We start from the raw sequence: 20,077 nt of genomic DNA, 5'->3' as shown, positions 1-20,077 counted from the left end.
ACCATTAACATCATTCAAAAGAAAGAAAAATAAACCAAATTAAAATACAAAATAACTAAGTTAGTAAGTACAATACTACAAAGTCCATGTTGGTATTGCAAAGTCCATGTTGGGTGGCTTTCAGTATTCATGCATTTTAAGCAATAAACTTGATGACTTACTTGTGATTACTCCAAAGTATTGCTACAGTTTTTTGGATAAGGGTACAAAATATTATTCCAAAAAAGTGTGCTCTATTAGATTTTTTATTTTACCTCATACGGGACATTTGGTTAATTTAGCAATACTTATTATGTACATTATTTAAATAATGTATCTTATTTCTACAAAAGTTAAACTCTTGATGTTTTTAGGCTTTACGATACATGCACAGAGAAATAAATTAGATTTATTTTTCCATGTATGTATCCAGACCTTAATTTTAGGCAAGGTGAAGAATAGCTTGTAGGCTGATAGATGATTGAAATATCATGATTATATTTTTCCTTCTGTTCAGTCAAGTTAATACTTCAAGCTGAAGAGAGAGGCGTGGTGTCAATCAAAGGGATGCGTGCAAACCGTTTCCTTGCTATGAATGAAGATGGACGATTGTTAGCACTGGTAAGCGTTTGTCAATGCATTTTATTTTTCCCTTCTGATAATTAATGCTTTAGGACAGCTGCTCTAATATAAATATTATTTATATAATATAAATATAAATTTATATAAATATAAATATTTAAATATAAATTTAAATATTTATATTTAATATATAAATATATATTATGGAAGCTAATTTCTAGGGTATTGCAGAATGCTTTCTAAAAATGTTAATTTTTTGAAGAACTTATAGGTTAACATAGTCTCCACTTTTAAAGTTCTTATCAACAGCTCTTTCTTCTGGTCTTCAGCATGTTAGTTTTCATTATAATGAAGTTGTGTTTTCTGCTTTTTGGGTAAACTGATGAGGAAATGAGGTTTAACTTTAAAGGATATTCTATAGGACTCTGTAGCACTTCAGATTTGTAGGCACATGCAGTACCTGTTTGTAACTCTTAAAACGAGGACTGTCAAACTCGTGGCCCGGAAGCATCATGTGCTGGCCATGCTCATGACCAGTTTAGAGAAGGGGGAAAAGTCACGATACGTCACATGATGCCGCTGTTGACACCCCTGCTTTAAACCAAAACATATTTTCCTGATCATGCAACTGCCATGCAAACCTGGGAAAAGGACCTTAGGACCTTAGGGCACTGCGAACAGGTGTTACATACATTCCTCCATTCATTTCAAAGCAACATTTTACTTTTAATCTGAAATGCTGCAAGTTCAACTATTCCATGTGATTTATTTATACATTATATCAGAATAACATCAGGTTGTTCTTGTGGTTCTCATTGCCCTCAAAATAATACTGCTGATTTTCAGTGGCAAATTGCTAAAGGACTGATGTTTCCTAACATTTTTGATATAAAAACACACAATAATGGTCCATAAATCCTTTATTTATATGTGAAACCCTCCACATGCCAGCTGCTTCCACTTCAGTTACTTCACTATCCTTTGTTCTTTAGTAACTCTACCTGTTTTATATTATCAATGAAATAGTTAATAATCCATTAATCAAAATTTGGAATGATTTCATTTAAATTCATAAAATGTCAATTGTCCTTAAATTTTAGGTCAGGTTAAATGCTAGTCATTTATATTCTAAAAGTTAAAACAGGATTTTAATGTGACTGACAGCCAATGCAATACCCTCAGAAAAGTATTAATCCAAAAGAAGTATTTGCAGGTGTAGATTTTTCAGTTCATTACTATATTCCTACTTAAATCTCATAATTATAAGGATGTTAATCTTTCACACAGAAACAAGAAACCAATTTGAAGATTGCAGTTACTTTAGACTTAAGTAGTATTTATGATATGTTTGTGTGTAAAGGTAGGTAAATGAGGAAATCTGCATTTAAAATGTTATGATTTGATCTAAACTCAACATAGATTTGATTATATCTTTTATATCAAGTGATTTATATCATTTTGGTAAATAGTTAACAGCCAAAAGAACATATCTGATAAATCATTTTATTTTTTTCACAAAGGCTATGAATAATATTTCCATCTTTTTTTTTACAGAAATATGTAACAGATGAATGCTTCTTTTTTGAACGCTTGGAATCTAATAACTATAACACATATCGGTCTCGTAAATATTGTGATTGGTACATTGCACTGAAACGAACTGGTCAGTACAAACCTGGACCAAAAACTGGACGAGGACAGAAAGCTATTCTTTTCCTTCCGATGTCTGCCAAAAGTTGATCTGAGTGTCACAGTTCATAAAATATTGTGCAACAATAGAGGTTCCCTCGTCCAAAACACAAATTAATATGACATTTTCCAGTCAACTGTATTTGCTGATTAATTTGAAATCATTACTTTGTAGAACTGTAAGACTGAAAACTGAAAACCATTTTCATTCTTTGTTTATATAAGGGTGTTTGTGTATGCATACTAATGCAAGTGTGGCACGGAGACATAGTTACACTTAAATATGTCAGTTAGTTAAGTATTTCCAGTTAGATTTTATAATCATTTTAATCTGATGGTTTAGGAGTAGACATTCTGATGTAGGCCATTGAATGTGAATTTTTTTTTAAAATATGCGTAGTCTACAGCATCTTTATTACCTAAGGGTAATATCTTTTTTAAAGACATAAACATAAATATTGATTTTGATCTGGAACAAAACACACAAACACAGACTTTGGTTTCAAATAATCTTAAATTAAAAAAATATAAATTTTACTGCATATCTGTCACATTTCTATAATTTTCTGGCAGCTCTCTGTGGTACAACTTATAGAAAAGACCTGTATACACAGCTGGCAATTCTCTCATAGATATATCAATTTGATCAAACCCTTCCCGAGAGCCATAGAGAAGTAATTTAGCTATATTGCTAGTGATTGGAGTAGTTTCTTTTGTCTTGGAAAGCTCCGATAGGTCCATCCATTCACATCTTAAGCACTCTTGCTGGCAGAAATTAATATGGAAAGAAGAAGGCTCCAGACGGCAGATTATGTACATATCTGATTTCCCAAAGGCTCCAGGTTGCCCATGCTGCTGTCGTATACTTAGAATAGACTTGAATTCAGATGTTACACCTGTCTCTTCAAAAACTTCTCGAACTGCTGTGTTCCCTAAGAGGAAGAATGAACTTATATACTAGTTTTTATCAGAAATTATAATTTTAGGAGCTTGTAAAATATTAGTTTTTTTTTTAAAAAAAACCTAATGCAAACAATCATTACAGAGATTTCAATTGTTGTAGAGCACGGATCCCCAACCCCCGGTCCGTGCACCGGCACTGCTCATGGCATGCCAGCAACCAGGCCGAGCAAACAAGCGAAGCCCCATCCGCAGTTTGCAGGCAGCACACAAAATCATGCATCTTCCAGTCTGAGGAAGAAGCGTGGAACCAGTCCCTGCTGCCCAAAAAGGTTGGGGGCTGTTGCTGTAGAAAGTAAGGAAGATAACCTTGGCAGAAGAAATATGCAGAAGTCATTGTCTAGATTACTATTATAGCCACCCTCAATAAAAGTAGTTTTAAGCTTCTTATAGAATTTCCTGGTTTGGTCCACCTAATGAAGCTGATATCAATCTTACAGGTCCAGATATGATATAAGCCCTTTCCCCCTAATTCAGTCAATTAGGGAAGTGTCTGCCTGAGCCACTTTTAAATGTTATCTCACTCTTAGCATCTTTTCTCTAGGCAACAGCTCTTGCTTATATCTGTCAAGGTCATCATCCTTACTCTCTAAAATTAGTTATGTTCTAAAACAATCATTGAAGCCACTTTAAGAAAGATATATATCTGAAATTTGAGAGCTTCTAGTAGAAAACAGCTGGTCAAAGTTAATGCATTTTAAAACTAATACAACATAATATTGTTTAATTACTTATTAATGTATGTAACAAGCATAACTTAATGATTTCCAATTTTTATTTTCAGAGCAATGTGATTATACTGCTCTTAATAAAAAATAGACATTATTATTCTTTTCAAATATTTTTGGCAATAAATATATTATTTGGCAATAACTCATTTAATTGTCATCAGATTGAATTGAGTGTTATTACTTGTGTCTAAATACTGATAAAAGAGGTATCTTTAATTAGCCAATTAATTAATTGTCTACCCCCTTGCCTTCCCAAGAATTGTTCTAAAGGACTGGAAGATCCTCTAGAACAGATCTGACAGGATACATGGAGCAACAAAACTCCGATCTGTGATTTTTGGTTTGAAACCACTACATTTCAATTTAGGATACGTTCTTAAGCAGTACTGTACAAGCAGTATAGAAGCAGTACAGCATCTATACAAACATTTAGGGCCATAGCAAAAATGTATATCCAAGAATATATTACTTGGGAGCAACTAAACACTGCCATTAAACTGATGAATTTGGGCTTGTGTACATATTGCTGCAAATTTGCAGCAGCTCTGAAACATTTACCAAAGTGATGACATTATAAACATTTACAAAACAAAAAAACAGAAAATTAGTTATGATTCAGCTTCCTGAATACAAGTAATCCTTGATTTACAACAGTTCATTTATTGACCGTTCAAAGTTACAACAGTACTGAAAAAAGGGATTTATGATAGTTTTTCACACTTCTGACCGTTGCAGCATGCCCATGGTCATGTGATCAAATTTCAGATGCTTAGCAATTGACTCATATTTATGATGGTTGCAGTGTCCTGGGGTCATGTGATCACCTTTTGCAACCTTCTGACAAACAGTCAATGGGGAAGCCAAATTCACTTAACAACCGTGTTACTAACTTAATAACTGCAGCGATTCACTTAAGAAATATGGCAAGAAAGTTCTTAAATGGGGCAAAACTCACTTAAACAAATGTCTCATTAGCAATAGAAAATTTGGGCTCAATTGTGATTGTAAAATGAGGACTACCTGTATTGCCTCCAAATTAGCTAGGGATTTATTATCTCAAATGTTTATATTCAAAGCTTTAAAGTCCCTAATGAAAAGTATGTCCTAAGTACTTTGAGGATACCTTTCAGCAGCTATTTAATTTAAAACCTCAGATTAGTTTCCCCAATCTGCCTTTGTATGTGGAATAAAGGTGATATATACAGATATAATTATTTTATTGGTTTCCCTTTTCATGTGTGCTATTGCTCCCATTTTTGAGGTAGCTAAATTAGCAACCATTCCAATAAGACAGTGGCTATCGGTTCTATCATTAAATCACTTCTAAAAAGGCTGAGTAATCAGCTATTCTGCAAATTGCTGTTTGGCTCATATTTAACCAGAACATCTCTTTACCATTCAAGTAATAACAGGTATCTCCATAATTTAACTGGATAGCAGCTACATTAAATATGAGATATTCTATATAAATTAAGAAAATGTTTGTATTAAATAATAACAATACCAGCTATTTTGATTCAGTATAGATTAACTCATTAATTCAGTTACTGTTCATTAGAAGTCCTGAATCTTCATAAGAAAATTTCAACTAAATTTTGAACATGACTACTTTGAAGAGCTTATATATTCTTTTTGAAGAGAGCTATCGAGGTACCACAAATCACAACTAAGTTCTCAAATCTGCAAGTTTTGACACCAATTTATAACTGATGATATAACCAATTTATAACTGAATTTATATAGCTAAATACTTACCAATGTCTTCACCTGGTTCTGATAAGCCTCCTGGAAATTTCCATGCATTTCTTGTCTTTAAAAGAAACAAAAAGAACTCATTAACTCAGGGGTCCCCAACTCCTGGTCTGTTGGACCAGTACCGGGCCGCAGCATGCCCGAAAGAGGGCCATGCAAACAAGCAAAGCACCATCGCAAGATGCAGGCAGCACATGAAACAACACCCCCTCTGGTACATGGAAAAACCTCTCAACATGGGACCAGACATTGGTGCCCAAAAGGTTGGAGCCCACAACATTAACTATTTTCTTGCTTTTTTTGTGTCCTTTTTGCGAGGAAGAACTAGTCCTTATTTACAAACTGGTTTTTTCAGATGTGATAATTTGAGACAAATGTCTATACAATATATTGCAAGAAAACATCTACTGATTCATCTAATGATTGTCAATTTTGCTGCTCATTAACTATCCAAATAATAAATATAACATTAAAGAAGTTATTTAGTACTTAGACTTTGTGGCCAGTATTTAAAACAGAGCTTTGAATTTGTAAATACAATTAGTTATGTATTAGATGGGAGCCCAAGTAATCTAACCTTTAAACACGTATATACTATTTCAGTGTTTCCTTTTTGAAAGCAAAATCCACTCCTTTTCTAAATAAAGACGTATTGATCTAATACTGCTTTATTCGGCACTGGATATAAATTTTTCTTTTGTGTCTGTTAAAATCAGTAAGTGCTGTGTATTACTTTCCTGTTATGCATTGAAAAATAAATCAGATTCTTATATATCATGATTTCTTATTCTATAATTCAGAGTTTTATAAAATGGAGATATCTGTCTGCTGTAATTGTTCATGAAAGATATAAGCTATTTTCCAAATAAACAATGGTTTATAACATGTCATGTATCTAAGGGTGGGAGATAGCTATATCCTGTTACTGAGCCTTTCTTCAAAACCAATCAGGATAAATCTTAGTTTGTTCAGCTAAGGTACACGTGGCCCCTTTTTCAAAATTTTCTCTTCAGCCCAACTTTAACAACAACAACAACTACTACTACTACAATAACAACAAATAGAAAAGATCATTGTGCGTAAAGTACAGAAATACATATCTGTTTTTTTTTAAATCCTGAAACAAGAAATGTGCTCTAATTATGCACTCTTAATATTTATTTTAAAAAAATGGAATGAGGGGACAAAACCAAAAAACAATTATTACAAAACATTATGAATAAAATCTCTAATTAGCAATAAACATTCTACCTGCTTAATCAGGATCCTGCGTTTTAGAACATATGGAAGATTCATTTCAAAGATGATATCTTGATAGAATGTTCTATTCCTTTATTTTGATGCTTCTGGATGGAGTATTCTGTTTGTTTAGTTTTGGAGTAATAGTTTCCCAATTTTATAGAAAATACAGGCATGTAAGGACAGCCCTTTAGGGGAGTTGACTGTTGTTTATCCAGTCAAGTGATATGCTTCATCTCTGACATCAGCTGACAAATCAGAAAGTATCTAGCCATCAAACCTCTTTCTACATATACCCAATTGAAAGGGGAAAGATCCACCCTAACTGGCTAAAATACTGTGTAAAAAGAGAGATTTGAAACATCAAGAGGTAGACAATAATGATGAGTAGGAGTAATTCTTGATTTACAACTGGTCACTATGCAACCATTTGAAGTTACAATGGACCTATCTGGGGGATCACTTACAACCAGGGTTCAAAATACTTACAGTCGCTTCCCCCCCCGTGAAAAAGACCGCACGTTGGGGGCTTGGCATTTGAGTCATTTGCAGCATCCCACAGTAATAGGACTTATGTTTTACAATGGTTTTGGCAAAACTGGTGCATAGCAAACCATGGGTTTGATTTTTCCAACAACCACTAGAAAAAGGGTTACAAAAAAATAGCTGACCCACTTTACAACTGTTATGATTTTCACTAATAAGCAGGCTCTGTTAAGTTGTAACTTGAGGACTATCTATGCAGGAATATTCCTTTTCTAGAATCCAGTGAAATTTTCAGGTTTTTTTGTAGCAAGGTTTTATAAACTGTTCTGACCAAACCTAGGGTTTTGCAAAAATTGAATGGGGCTCAATTAATGGGGGAGACTAAGGGAAAAATAATAATAACAAGTTCATTAAAACATACAGTTCTATGTCATTACAGTTTGTCTCTTAATCTGGAATTCTGAGGTTTTTTTCTTTCTTGGAGGTTCTACAGCCTGAAAAAAGCTTTAACCCCTCTGCATATACATATAGGATATATAAAGATCTCTTAGAATGAGGTTAACCAAGAAAAGATTCTGACACAACTTGGATATTTTTTTCAGCTTCAAAGGGAAAAAAATCATTAGGCTATTTTATTTTTTAAGGCCATCTGATTCTACAAGGATCCTGGGCAGCTTACAAAAAACTAAATATGTAACTAAAAACCAGTTTAAAACGTAAGAAAACCTAACTGCCCAGAGAAGAAAACAACAATTATATTAATCAAACATGACAGTGGTTTCATCAGAACCCTAACTCCAGCCTGGGAGCAGAGCCGGATCTTAAGGGACTTCCGGAACACTAGGAGAGTGGGAGCCACGTACCTCCGGGGTGGGGGGATGCTATTCTAGGACAGGAAGAACAAATTTCTAAAGCTTCCAATTCACTGTGCAGGTGGATATCCTTACTCTAACCTCTGTTCAACTTGCCTTTCTAAAAACAGTAGCTATTTATGTGTATTAGAACACTATCACTGTCATTATTGATATTAAGTAGGCCAACTTCCCTGCCAGATGTGTTGTACTATACAGTATCTCAGAATTCCCAGGTAGGAGAACTTCCATTTGGCAAAGTTAATTCAATCTATCTGGAAAACTCCACATTAAGCAAGATTGTTCTTGGCAAGTCAGCTAGTCAGTATTGCAGTCATCCCTACCATGAAATAAACAAGTGTTTGTGGAAAAAAGCACAGTCTGGCTTGTGGAAAACAATGATGACTTCCTACAACAGATATCCTGTTCTATCAAAAAGAAAAAGAAAAAGAAAACTATGTTCAAGTGACAGCACTAGGTAAATACCAATCTGTCTCCTCGTTCACAAAATATTAATGAGTTCTTGACTACTGCATTTTAAAAACCATCTGATAAAATAAATATTTTGTTTCATAAGATTCTAAGACTTTATTTTCAGCCACTGGAAACTGTTCTGTATTTTAATTGGCTTTTGATCCTGCTTACATCACATAAGCAACTCTTGAAATAAACTGACGAAGTACAGATCACTATTATGCAAATACAAGCTGACTTTGAGTTTTCACTATGCCACATCCTTGAAAGGCTGTAATGTTTCAATACACATACAAAGAGAGAGAGGGGCACAAACACATGCACTGACATGTCATCAAAAATACATTTCTAAAACTAAAACAAACTTTAGCAAATTGCATGTGAATTTTAAAGACAATAAATCCAATCTTGAGAAAGTATGATATGACTTTTAATAAACATTTTTATTTAGAAATGTATTTCACAGCGTTTTAAGGAACGGTGATTTTTATTTTTATTTCATTATTTCTCTAAGCTTAAAATGAGAAATTGAAAAAATAATTCAAGATTGGGGAAAATATTTAGTAAATGAATACTGCTTGAATTCTCTGCAGGGGCTTCTTCTGTTTGGTTCTTGGGCTATAGAATACACTAATATAGCTTTTGACCAGCTGTTAACCAACATTAAAATATAAACTTATAAAAATATAAACTGAATTTATATTTTTAAACTTGTGTAACCTCTGCTTGACTTTTAATACAGCCAAAGAGTGGCTGTAAATCTGACAAGTTACAAAATCATGTAACATAACCACGATAAAAATATGAGAATCAGTTAACACAGCTGCCATTATGCTTCACTGAAAGTAGCAGAAAGCATAATTGTTGCAGATTACCACAAACAAATTATTTCAATTATCCAAGCAACTGGATTTGTTTCATCCATTTCTATTATTGTTGTAATGTAAGCCCTGGAAACCATTACTAAGCACCAGGATCAAAACTATCTGATGCTGAGAACTCTTCTCTCCCCTGTCTTGACCAAGGGTCTCTAATCTTGGCAACTTTAAGCCTGGTGGACTTCAACTCCGAGAATTCCCAGACACCATTCCATTGTCCATTTAAAAGCTTTCTTCTTCTGAAGCCACAAAAATGGAGCCATTTGCTTTTGAGCTATTTGACAGGATTACATGAGTCCCATAGTTCTAGTTTATAGAACTGGGTCATTACAAATTCTCATCTTTTGCAATATATCTAAAATTATTGTTGATAACGGGACATATTTTTCAAAAGTCTTTTGTAATGGCTCGACTATCTATCTATCTATCTATCTATCTATCTATCTATACCTATCTACCTACCTACCTACCTACCTACCTACCTACAAAGTGTTTCCTCAGAAGTGTTTCATTATGTTCAGTAATGCATTCTGTTTCTATTTTATGCTTTACAGTATATATTAACATATGGTATCAATTGCAGTCCCAAAACCAAATAATACCCCCACATAAAGTGAAAACCAAATAAACAAACGTCTTAATTAACTCAAACAGAACACAATTAGAATGCATTGACCAAAAAAGATGCCAATATCAACTTTCAGTTAAAAAAAAACCTCTCAGTGAAATTTAACATTCAGAAACTTTCAAAACTTAGCTTAGCTTTCTAAAAATAGAACTGGCGACGTAGTCAGCTCATTGCTATTCCAATTGATCTTGGAATGAAACTGACAGAAAAGAATGAGTATTTACTTTTTCTGTCATTTTAACTGCAGATAAAAATGGAATGGTTTAATTTTATTATTAACTTATGCTGAAAGAAAACTAAGGGTTGCTTAACCAATATAATATGTATTCATATTAGAGGAATAGAATTAAGACATATGCACTTAAAGTTGGTTCACTTTGCATAATCCTATCTTGGCATAAACACATTACTTGAGAACGTGTGCAACAATCTATGTAGAGAATTATATTACATCTTGAGCTAAAATGAAAAGCACACTGCTGGATCTCAAGTCTTTTTTTCCCCTGTCAAATAAAAGTTCTTGGCCTAAAGCAGATTAAAAGCCTTTTGCTCAAGGAAAGGGCCTCTTAATCCAAATCAATTTAAACACACTATAAATAATGTGACATACTTACTTTATTTTTGTCTTGAACAACTAATACTCTCCCAGTGTGGGTATCCAATACAGCACCTGTTGGGAGAAAGAATATTTTCTGTTTTATCAAAAAAATAGTAATGCCACGATTCACTTCAAAACTAATATGGAACTTCCTCTCTATCAAAGCCACTGGAACAAAGTTTAGTTTCTTGATTACATAAATTCCTGGCAGACTATAAATTATGTTCACTCATATATATCTATGCCATTGATTTTTCACCTTATTTCAATTTTAGAAGTATTTCTAGCTAAGTGTTTCTGTAATGTATGCTAGTTAGTTAGTATTTTGTCTTGTTATATATTTATGTTATGTTACTGATAAGGTCTTATGACTATTCAATAAACCATAACTAACTAACTGTAAAGTATGCAGATTATTAAGATTTTGTTATTTCAGATACAAAAGTATACAAAAAATTAATACAAGGCACAAGTATTTCCAAACAAAGGAAAAACTGAAGAATGAGACTAAAAATAACCCCTTCTTTAAGGGAGTAATCACACGTCTGTATGTGGGAGAGAATATTTTGTAAATGCAACAGGAATCCGGAACAAAATTTCTGAAAGGACATTCCTTTGGAAAGTACTCACCAATTTTCTATATTCTACAATGAGTATGATTTCATCCTTCTGATATATGACTGTTAATGTGCTAGCTGGTGTGGAATTCTGTTTATTAGTCAAACTGGAAGTTTGGACTAACTTTGAACTTGTCTGTTATTATGCTAAGACTATATTTAGTCTCTTTATACGAACATACATCTCAGCTGCTAAAACCTATCAAGCCCACTGAACAACCTTACAGCTTATCCATGTAGGGACCAGTAATGCCACCAAAAAAAGTACAATTGTATTATCTCACATTTTGAAGCTCTAGGAAGGAATTTCAAGGATATGAAGCATAGGAGGTGCTCTTATCAATCTTTCCTATCCAAACATACTACAGATAAGCAGTTAAATGTGGGAATTATGAACTTTGCTCACAGTCTAAGACAACTTCCATTCATTATTTTTAAGAAATACAGGACAAGGAATAAGGTACCAAATGACTGGAAAAGACAACGTTTTCCAATGTCAAGAGACAAAAGGGGCAACTGGAGAACTACAGCTGTCTGTTCAACATTAACATGCAGAAATCATTGAAAACAATATAGTAACTTCCAGATGTCATAAAGCAGGCCAGATACATCACGTGCAGGCCATGCCCACCCTGGCTCCGCAAAGGCAAAAAGTGTCACAATACGTCACGATCTGGCCTGTGATGTGATCAAGTTTGACACCTCTACAATAAAGGATTTGTCCAGAACTAACTGTACTTTTCTTACTCGATTTTTCAATTAATTTCCTAAATAGTTTGTGGCAATGTGATGGACATACTGTAATCTTGATTTAGTGACATACCTGGCATACTACTCTATTAAATTTTAATCAGCAGGTAATAGGTTATTGGGCATATCAGCACTATTCCTCATTACCAGACTAAATTCAATGAGCAAGTTCTCAGTTGTAAAATAACTAAAATAGGGCTGTTTGTGTTACACTTGGAAAAAATAATTCATACCACATAATGACTATATAATGTATAAATACACTGAAATGACTTTCCCAAGTTGATTTGAAGGGCAGCTTTCCTCAGGCTGCATTTTGGCTTTTTTGTATTTTGGCCATCCTGACATAAACATCTATATATATGATTTTTGACTATTTCAGGGGTGTCACACTCAAGGACCATTGGCTGAATCCGGCCCGCAATGTGGTTGGATCTGGCCCACAGGGCTGTCCTGGTCTGTATGTATTGCTTTGGTCCAGTCTACTCACATTGCTTTGGCTTAGTCTACTCGCTCACTTTGGCCTGGTCTACCCAATGCAGAGAGGAAAGATCAAACCAGTGAAGCTTTGGCCCTGTCTACCTGGTGCGAAGAGAAAAGTCAAGCCAATGTAGCTTCGGCCTGGTCTAGCCACTTAGGCCAGAATGGCTTCAGCCTGGTCTTCTCAATGCGAAGAGGAAACATGCCAGCAGATTGGGGACTGGCATCAAGCTGGCCACGCCCATCTAGTCAGCCACACCTACCCAGTCAGCCACACCCCCATGGCCCCCCGAGGTCAACCACAGCCCTGATGCGGCCCTCAATGAAATTGAGTTTGGCACCCCTGGTCTATATCATATATCCCACTCATGTTGGTAGGAAAGTCATTTGGTGAATTCTGCCCCTATGAGATATAAAGGAGTAGGAATCTAGAAGCAAGCTTTACTGGTTCTAGCCCTGCTCTGGAATAGTTTTCCTTTAGGTTAGGGTAGCCCCTTTCCTAGAGCAGAGGTCGCCAGAGGTGGTCCATGAGAAAATTTTGGTGGTCCGCAGCACACTCGTGTCTTTAACAGGGGTGATACTGGGGCGGATGGACTGATGCATGGGGAAGGAAGGTAGCACGTAGGAGATTGCGGCATTGGAGTCCTTTCCAGGTGTTCCCTGGTCTGCGAGGGAGTGGGGGGAAAGGAACCTCTGAACTGGTGCTGGGGGTGGGAATCTGATGTCCAGAGGCTGACGAGCCACATGCTGAAGATGAGATAGCTGGCGGGGAGATGGGGAAACAGGGGTGATACCGGCGGCAGATGGACTGATGCGCACGGGAGATCGCAGCATCGGAGCTCTTCCCAGGTGTTCCCTGGCCTGCGAGGGGGTGCGGGGAACCTCTGAACTGGTGTTGTATCCTGCCTCCACGCATCGAGGAGGCTGAGCGGCTGCCAGCGATGCCCTCAGGTGAAGATGTTGTGAGGGGGAGGCTCAACCCCTCCCCTCAGGAGCTGCAAAGCGCTCACCGCCTCTCTGGCACCCGCCAAGCCTCCTCCTTTCTGATTGGCATGTGAGCGCTTCTGGCGAGGAGAAAGAGAAGCACGGTGGGAGGAGGCTTGATGGCTACCAGAGGGGCAACGAGTGCTTTGGGGCTCCTGAGGGGAGGGGTCGAGTCTCCCTTGCAACATCTTCACCTGAGGGCATTGCTGGCAGCCGCTCAGCATCCTCGATGCGCAGAGGCAGGATGCAACAGCAGTTCAGAGGTTGTATTATAGCACTGCTATAATTATAATTTAATTTACTTCTGAAAAAGACAGTGAAAACAAATTGGGAGCCAGAAAGTTTGAGAAATTCATTAGATAAGAAGGATAGGACATTTGTTTTACAAGAACTTGATTGATAGTATGAATCGAATTAGGTTCTAGTTTTTCCTTTTTTGTGAATGTGTATTATCTTTTCTTGTTTGAAATTTATATTTTGTAACCTGTTTACTGTTCTTCATTGTAATACACGATTACACAGGCATTAGTACTATTAAGAACAGATTGTTTATATTTATATTGGAAACATGCTTTTTGTTATTGTTTAAAAGGATTTGCAAGAAGATTGACCTTTTGCAGAAAAAAATCCAGAGCTTTTAATGGATGAGAAAGTCACTATTGCATAGTGTTTCATTTAGGGTGGGAATAATTTTTACATGTTTTTTTAAAGGTTTTAAGCAATTCTGTAAACTGCTGGGAGCCTTTGGAAGTTTGCTGTGTGGAAATGACATTAATCATTCATAAGTAAATAAACTGAATGATGAAGGCTCTTCTATTTTTTTAAAAATACCAAATATCATCAAACTTTCAATTTAAACAATGTTAAACAAGCCACTATGTTAACACTATGAAAAAAAGGAGTAGGCGACACTTTACAAATTTGGACTTCAAATCTCATTATGCCCAACTAGTAAAGATATATAAAAGGCACATGATGCTCACTTTTGGACTAAATATTTTATTATAACCATACCATATTAACACAATGGAACCTGATACAGAATTTCCCAGTTTCCACATAGTGTCACTATATTTAAGTTTTTGTTTCAACTCTCTCATTTTGTTTGGCAGAATTTAAAAGGGCTGAACTTTAACTAATTCATGCTTAGGTAACTAGGAATTCCAACTGGAAATTAAATTGTATTGATAATTGATGTTGAGTTGTATCTTTCACGCTTTAGGAAAACATGCTCAAACATGCCCTTAAAAATAAATAAAAAACATCTTTTGTTTTGCTGCCCTCTACTGACTTAGTTACAGGTCAAACTCGAAAAATTAGAGTATTGTGCAAAAGTTCATTTATTTCAGTAATGCAACATAAAAGGTGAAACTAATATATGAGATACACTCATTACATGCAAAGCAAGATAATTCAAGCCATGATTTGTCATAATTGTGATGATTATGGCTTTATAGCTCATGAAAACCCCAAATCCACAATCTCAGAAAATTAGAATATTACATGCAATCAATAAAACAAGGATTGTACATAGAACAATATCGGACCTCTGAAAAATGTAAGCATGCATATGTACTCAGTACTTCGTTTGGGCCCCTGCAGCAATTACTGCCTCAATGCAGCATGGCATGGAAGCAATCAGCCTGTCACACAGCTGAGGTGTTATGGAAGACCAGGATTCTTCAATAGCGGCCTTCAGCTCTTCTGCATTGTTCGGTCTCATGTCTCTCATCTTTCTCTTGGCAATGCCCCATAGATTCTCTATGGGGTTCAGGTCAGGTGAGTTTTCTGGCTAATCAAGCACAGTAATCCCATGGTCATTGAACCAGGTTTTGGTGCTTTTGGCAGTGTGGGCAGGTGCCAAGTCCTGCTGGAAAATGAAGTCAGCCTCACCATAAAGCTTGTCTGCGGAAGGAAGCATGAAGTGCTCCAAAATCTCCTGGTAAACGGCTGCATTGACCCTGGACTTAATGAAGCACAGTGGACCAACACCAGCAGATGACATGGCTCCCCAAATCAACATAGACTGTGGAAACTTCACACTGGACTTCAAGCATCTTGCAGTGTGTGCCTCTCCATTCTTCCTCCAGACTCTGGGTCCTTGGTTTCTAAATGAGATGCAAAAGTTGCTCTCATCAGAAAAGAGGACTTTGGACCACTGAGCAACAGACCAGTTCTGTTTTTCTTTAGCCCAGAAGATACTTCTGATGTTGTTTGTTGTTCAGGAGCAGCTTGACAAGAGGAATACGGCATTTGAAGCCCATGTCCAGGATCCATCTGTGTGTGGTGGCTCTTGATGCACTGACTCCAGCCTCAGTCCACTCCTTGTGAAAGTCCCCAACACTTTTGAATGGCCTTTTCCTGACAGTCCTCTCCAGGCTGTGGTCATCCCTGCTGCTTGTGCATCTTTTTCTTCCACACTTTTCCCTTCCACATAATTTTCTATTAATGTGCTTTGATACAGCACTTTGGGAACATCCAACTTCTTTTGCAATTACCTTTTGAGGCTTTCCCTCCTTATGGAGAGTGTCAATGATGGTTTTCTGCACAACTGTGAGGTCAGCAGTCTTTCCCATGATTGTGATTCCTACTGAACCAGACTGAGAGACCTTTTAAAGGCTCAGGAACCCTTTGCAGGTGTTATGGCTTAATTAGCTGATTAGTGTGGGACACTTTTAACCTAGAATATTGAACCTTTTCACAATATTCTAATTTTCTGAGATTGTGGATTTGGGGTTTTCATGAACTGTAGGCCATAATCATCTCAATTATGACACATCACGGCTTGAACTATCTTGCTTTGCATGTAATGAGTCTATCTCATATATTAGGTTCACCTTTTAAGCTGCATTACTGAAATAAATGAACTTTTTGCATGATATTCTAATTTTTCGAGTTTCACCTGTACATTAAAATCCAAATATATATTTTTGTGCTTAAGGATTCAATTGTAGCAATCTTAAGTTTTTGTCTTGAACGTGTAATTTCACATACCTTGCTGAAAGAAAAGCAGCAGAGAACTTTCAATAATGGGTGGGAGAGGTAGGATAAAAGATAAAAGGTAGATAAAAATAAAAGGTACGGTAAAAGAGCCAGTGTGGTGTAGAGGTTAAAGTGCTGGCCTAGAAACCTGGAGACTGGGAGTTCTAGTTGGCCTTAGACATGAAAGTCAGCTGGGTGACTTTGGGCTAGTCATTCTCTCGACTCCAAATTATCTTACAGGGTAATTGTTGTGGGGCAAATAGGAAGAAGGAATATTAAGTATTGCCTTAAATTCCTTGTGTGTCTAATCACACTTGGCCAAAGAAAGCTATTCTGTTCTATTCTATTCTATTCTATTCTATTCTATTCTATTCTATTCTATTCTATTCCTATTCCATCCCATTCTTCCATGTAAAACATAATAAAGGTGGGATACAAAATATAACAAATAAAATTATCCAAATTTACAGAAGTCTCCTTATGTCCAAATAAAGAAAGGAGGTGGGGGAATAGCAAGCCTGCATTATATGCTTATTCTACTTGCTTATTTAAAAAAAATGCTAGGGGTAATAAGATGTGGCTATCTGGTATTTTGTACTGTTAACCCTTTGTAAAAGCCTATTTTTGTCTTTTATGTGTTTGTATGCGTGTGATGTTTACTAGTGCTTACCTGCAACACCTACTTGATGAGTGGCATAAACTGGTAGTCTGCTACATCCTTCTGCTAACCAGAGAGCCAGTGTAGATGAGTCTGATTCTGCATGGTGAAAAGTAAACCCTTGCTCTGCAGCAGGAGCTATAAATCTGCTTTGCAGAATAGGGACATGCAGCCATACTGCTTTGTGGCCTTCTGCTCGCCATTGCATGATAGCACCTAAAGGAGAAAAATACCGGACAAGGTGTTGATAATGTCTGTGCTAAACATTTTAATTAGTGGTTGACTGTTTCCCTTTAATTTCTCTCATATTGTTTTAACAGTTGAGAAAAAATGCTAGTCAAAATTTCCTCAGCCTGAGATACCGGTATAATGACAGAATTTGAAAACTCTCAGTATTTGAGTTCTAATCCAGATTTTTTTTTTTTTTGCTTTTTGTGACCCTTTACTCCCTTTGTTTTGGGGTGGAGTGAGTGGAACTGAGCAATTTACTGGCTGGATGCCTTTCCTGACACCTACACGGAGTTCACAGCAGATATTTTTTCTTTGTGCAGAAACAACTGTCACTGCCTAGGATCAAACTCTCAACCTTCTGAATGGGAAGCGAGCTTCTTCACCTATAGGTCATACCACTCATTTGAGTTCTAATCTAGATACCACATAAAAAATAGCTAATGATGTAGATGAAGTTCAATCTGAAATCTGCTTTTAAATGATTTAAATATTTCATGTATTCCATTATAAAGTGTCTTAAATTTTTGTAAAACATTGTAGGATTTAGTTATAGTAGATATTCTCAGTAGAAATTTTTGGAAAGAGAGTGTATGTGTCTGAAAAACACAGGATATGACAGAGGCACGTCATGGCCCTCTGGAGATCATATCCCAAGGATATTGATGCAGCCAGAAAAGCTCAGCAGGCACAAAGTGTTTGAAAGTGGAATGGAGGCAGGTTTCGATCATACTCTCCTGCACAAGAGACATAAACACATGAGTAAAAAGCTGAAGATCTCCACAATAGGCTTATGAAGACAATAGCATGTGCTGGAAGCAACCAGCCCAAAGAGCTCCATCATTCTAGAGCCTGGTGCAACCAGTCTAAGTGAAGCAAGGTGGGACTATTTAAATCGGATGTTATATGCAACAGGATTTCAACTGCTTTTGGCTTTCAATCTGAAGTGCTACTCAGCCCTAATGCTATTTCAGTGCAATTTTATTTTTCATTTCCTTCATGTACTGTATAAAGTAGTGCAATCTAGGAAATTAATTTTTGTGCTTAGCAAACATTGAAAACATAATTTACATGGTTTTTTAATTAACACATTTTTAAAATGTGAGAACAGCTAAAACAAATTAACAGAATAACAATTCTTTAATTAAGGATTCTTCGCTCATATCAGTCTAATTTTTAAATTATATTAACAAAGTACAGAAATTAATAATAATTTCCATACCCCTGTAAAATGGGAAACCCTAGTATTGCAGTGGGGTGCAAATTGCTAGATGAAATAAATGTATGTTTTAATAAAAATATTAAATATGGATGTTAAATATTGGAGATTTCTCAATATTATTAATACTGTTAGGGGTACTTCCAAACTAGATGATGAAAAAAATGGCTATTTTGCAATTCTGGTTTAAAAAAAAGACTAGTTCAACAAAACTATTCCAAGTATAAGTCAAATGCTCTTCAGAACTGGAGAAATGATTTGTGACTTCATCCCTCTAATATTATTAGAACTGCCCCTCAGCCTGCAATACTATACCATTTATTTAGGGCTCAAATTCACTGAAATCAAGGTAATTTACTGAATAAAAGTGCTTATGAATGAGAAAGAATTTTTATGAAGTTTTTATTCATAACTATTAATAACTACCTGATTATTTTGGTATTCAGAGCAACAGCAATTTTGGTTTAATTGCATATTAAAACCTCAATTCCCTGCATCACATTAGCTTTTCACTAGCATGATGTGCCTGGTATGTACAAACCATTCTCCTATTTTGTTACTCACGATTACATCACTCCTTCAGTTCATTTCCAGTTGGCAAAATATCACATCACACTTCTGTCTTTATGTCGGTATAGATAACTGAGTGATCAGGGGGAAAAAAATACCTTTTGCTCATAACGATCACGCATCATTTGGTAGACGAAAAAGAAGTATTAAAGCTAATTGGTTCAATGGAGTGTATCTGCTAGTCTGGCTGACAATTGCTCCCTTTTCCCGAGAAAGAAGCAGCGCTTGGCCATAAGATAATTCATACATTTTGCTCCGAAAATTGTCTCTGGACCAATTTTATCAGGGAAATTTGGGGAGGGGGGGGGGAAGATACATTCTGCACGTATTCAAATACAGATTTTTGGTTTTTTTCCCCATCTATCCTGCCGTGGAAGTTGCAGAACTCTCAGAAAACCTGCGAGCAAAGACCTTTGGTCCGACTGTGCTCTGTCCTCTGTCTCCCCACAAGCTTCCAGCAAAAGGCACTTGCCCTGTAGCCAGCGCCCGAAGGCGGCTTGATCCAGGCTCTCAGGAGAGCGTAGCTGAGCCAGGTGTAAGCTCACTCCGCCGAACTTATCCCGTCGCGGCTTCAACTCTTGTTCGGCCACGCTGAAGCGTCGGCGACCGCTCACGCCGCCCCGAACTTCGGGCTGCTGCTGCAGCAGCCGCCAGCGGGACGAGAGCAAACGCCGGCTGTGAGCGGACCAACCAGTCCAGCCGGCCATGGCCGCTGCGTTGCTGCTGCAAAGGAACGCGGAGA

General features: G+C 36.5%; 2 protein-coding genes across 3 annotated transcripts in view; one reads left to right on the top strand and one right to left on the bottom strand.

Moving 5' to 3' along the window:
- The window catches only part of FGF2 (fibroblast growth factor 2), a 17,760-nt gene extending 13,680 nt beyond the window's left edge, over positions 1–4,080 (top strand). The window contains exons 2-3 of the mRNA XM_026667211.2: positions 497–600; positions 2,116–4,080. Coding sequence (XP_026522996.2) covers positions 497–600; positions 2,116–2,301 — 290 coding nt within the window. The 3' untranslated portion in view covers positions 2,302–4,080. The remainder of the gene's footprint in view (positions 1–496; positions 601–2,115) is intronic.
- Positions 2,051–20,077, bottom strand: NUDT6 (nudix hydrolase 6). 2 transcript variants are annotated; one of them, XM_026667040.2, is made up of 5 exons: positions 19,808–20,077; positions 17,331–17,534; positions 10,864–10,919; positions 5,697–5,751; positions 2,051–3,182 (listed from the first exon to the last, which is right to left on the bottom strand). In XM_026667040.2, exons 1-5 carry the CDS (start codon positions 20,040–20,042, stop codon positions 2,785–2,787), a joined length of 948 nt encoding a protein of 315 aa, XP_026522825.1. In that variant the 5' UTR covers positions 20,043–20,077; the 3' UTR covers positions 2,051–2,784. The 2 variants fall into 2 exon arrangements, with proteins under 2 accessions (XP_026522825.1, XP_026522826.1); XM_026667041.2 differs by lacking the exon at positions 17,331–17,534 and having other exon boundaries at positions 19,808–20,068.

Source organism: Notechis scutatus, chromosome 4, assembly GCF_049901735.1.
Source record: "Notechis scutatus isolate UNSWTSFEM ecotype Mainland chromosome 4, rNotScu1.2, whole genome shotgun sequence".
Lineage (NCBI taxonomy): Eukaryota > Metazoa > Chordata > Lepidosauria > Squamata > Elapidae > Notechis > Notechis scutatus.
This window is presented reverse-complemented; position numbering and strand designations above follow the sequence as displayed.

Coding starts and splice junctions, on each gene's coding strand:
- NUDT6 (XM_026667040.2), bottom strand. CDS start 20,042: ATGGCCGGCTGGACTGGTTGGTCCGCTCACAGCCGGCGTTTGCTCTCG. Junction 17,535..19,807: donor CTTCGGGCGCTGGCTACAGG/GCAAGTGCCTTT, acceptor TTTCTCCTTTAG/GTGCTATCATGCAATGGCGA. Junction 3,183..5,696: donor AGAACCAGGTGAAGACATTG/GTAAGTATTTAG, acceptor TCTTCCTCTTAG/GGAACACAGCAGTTCGAGAA.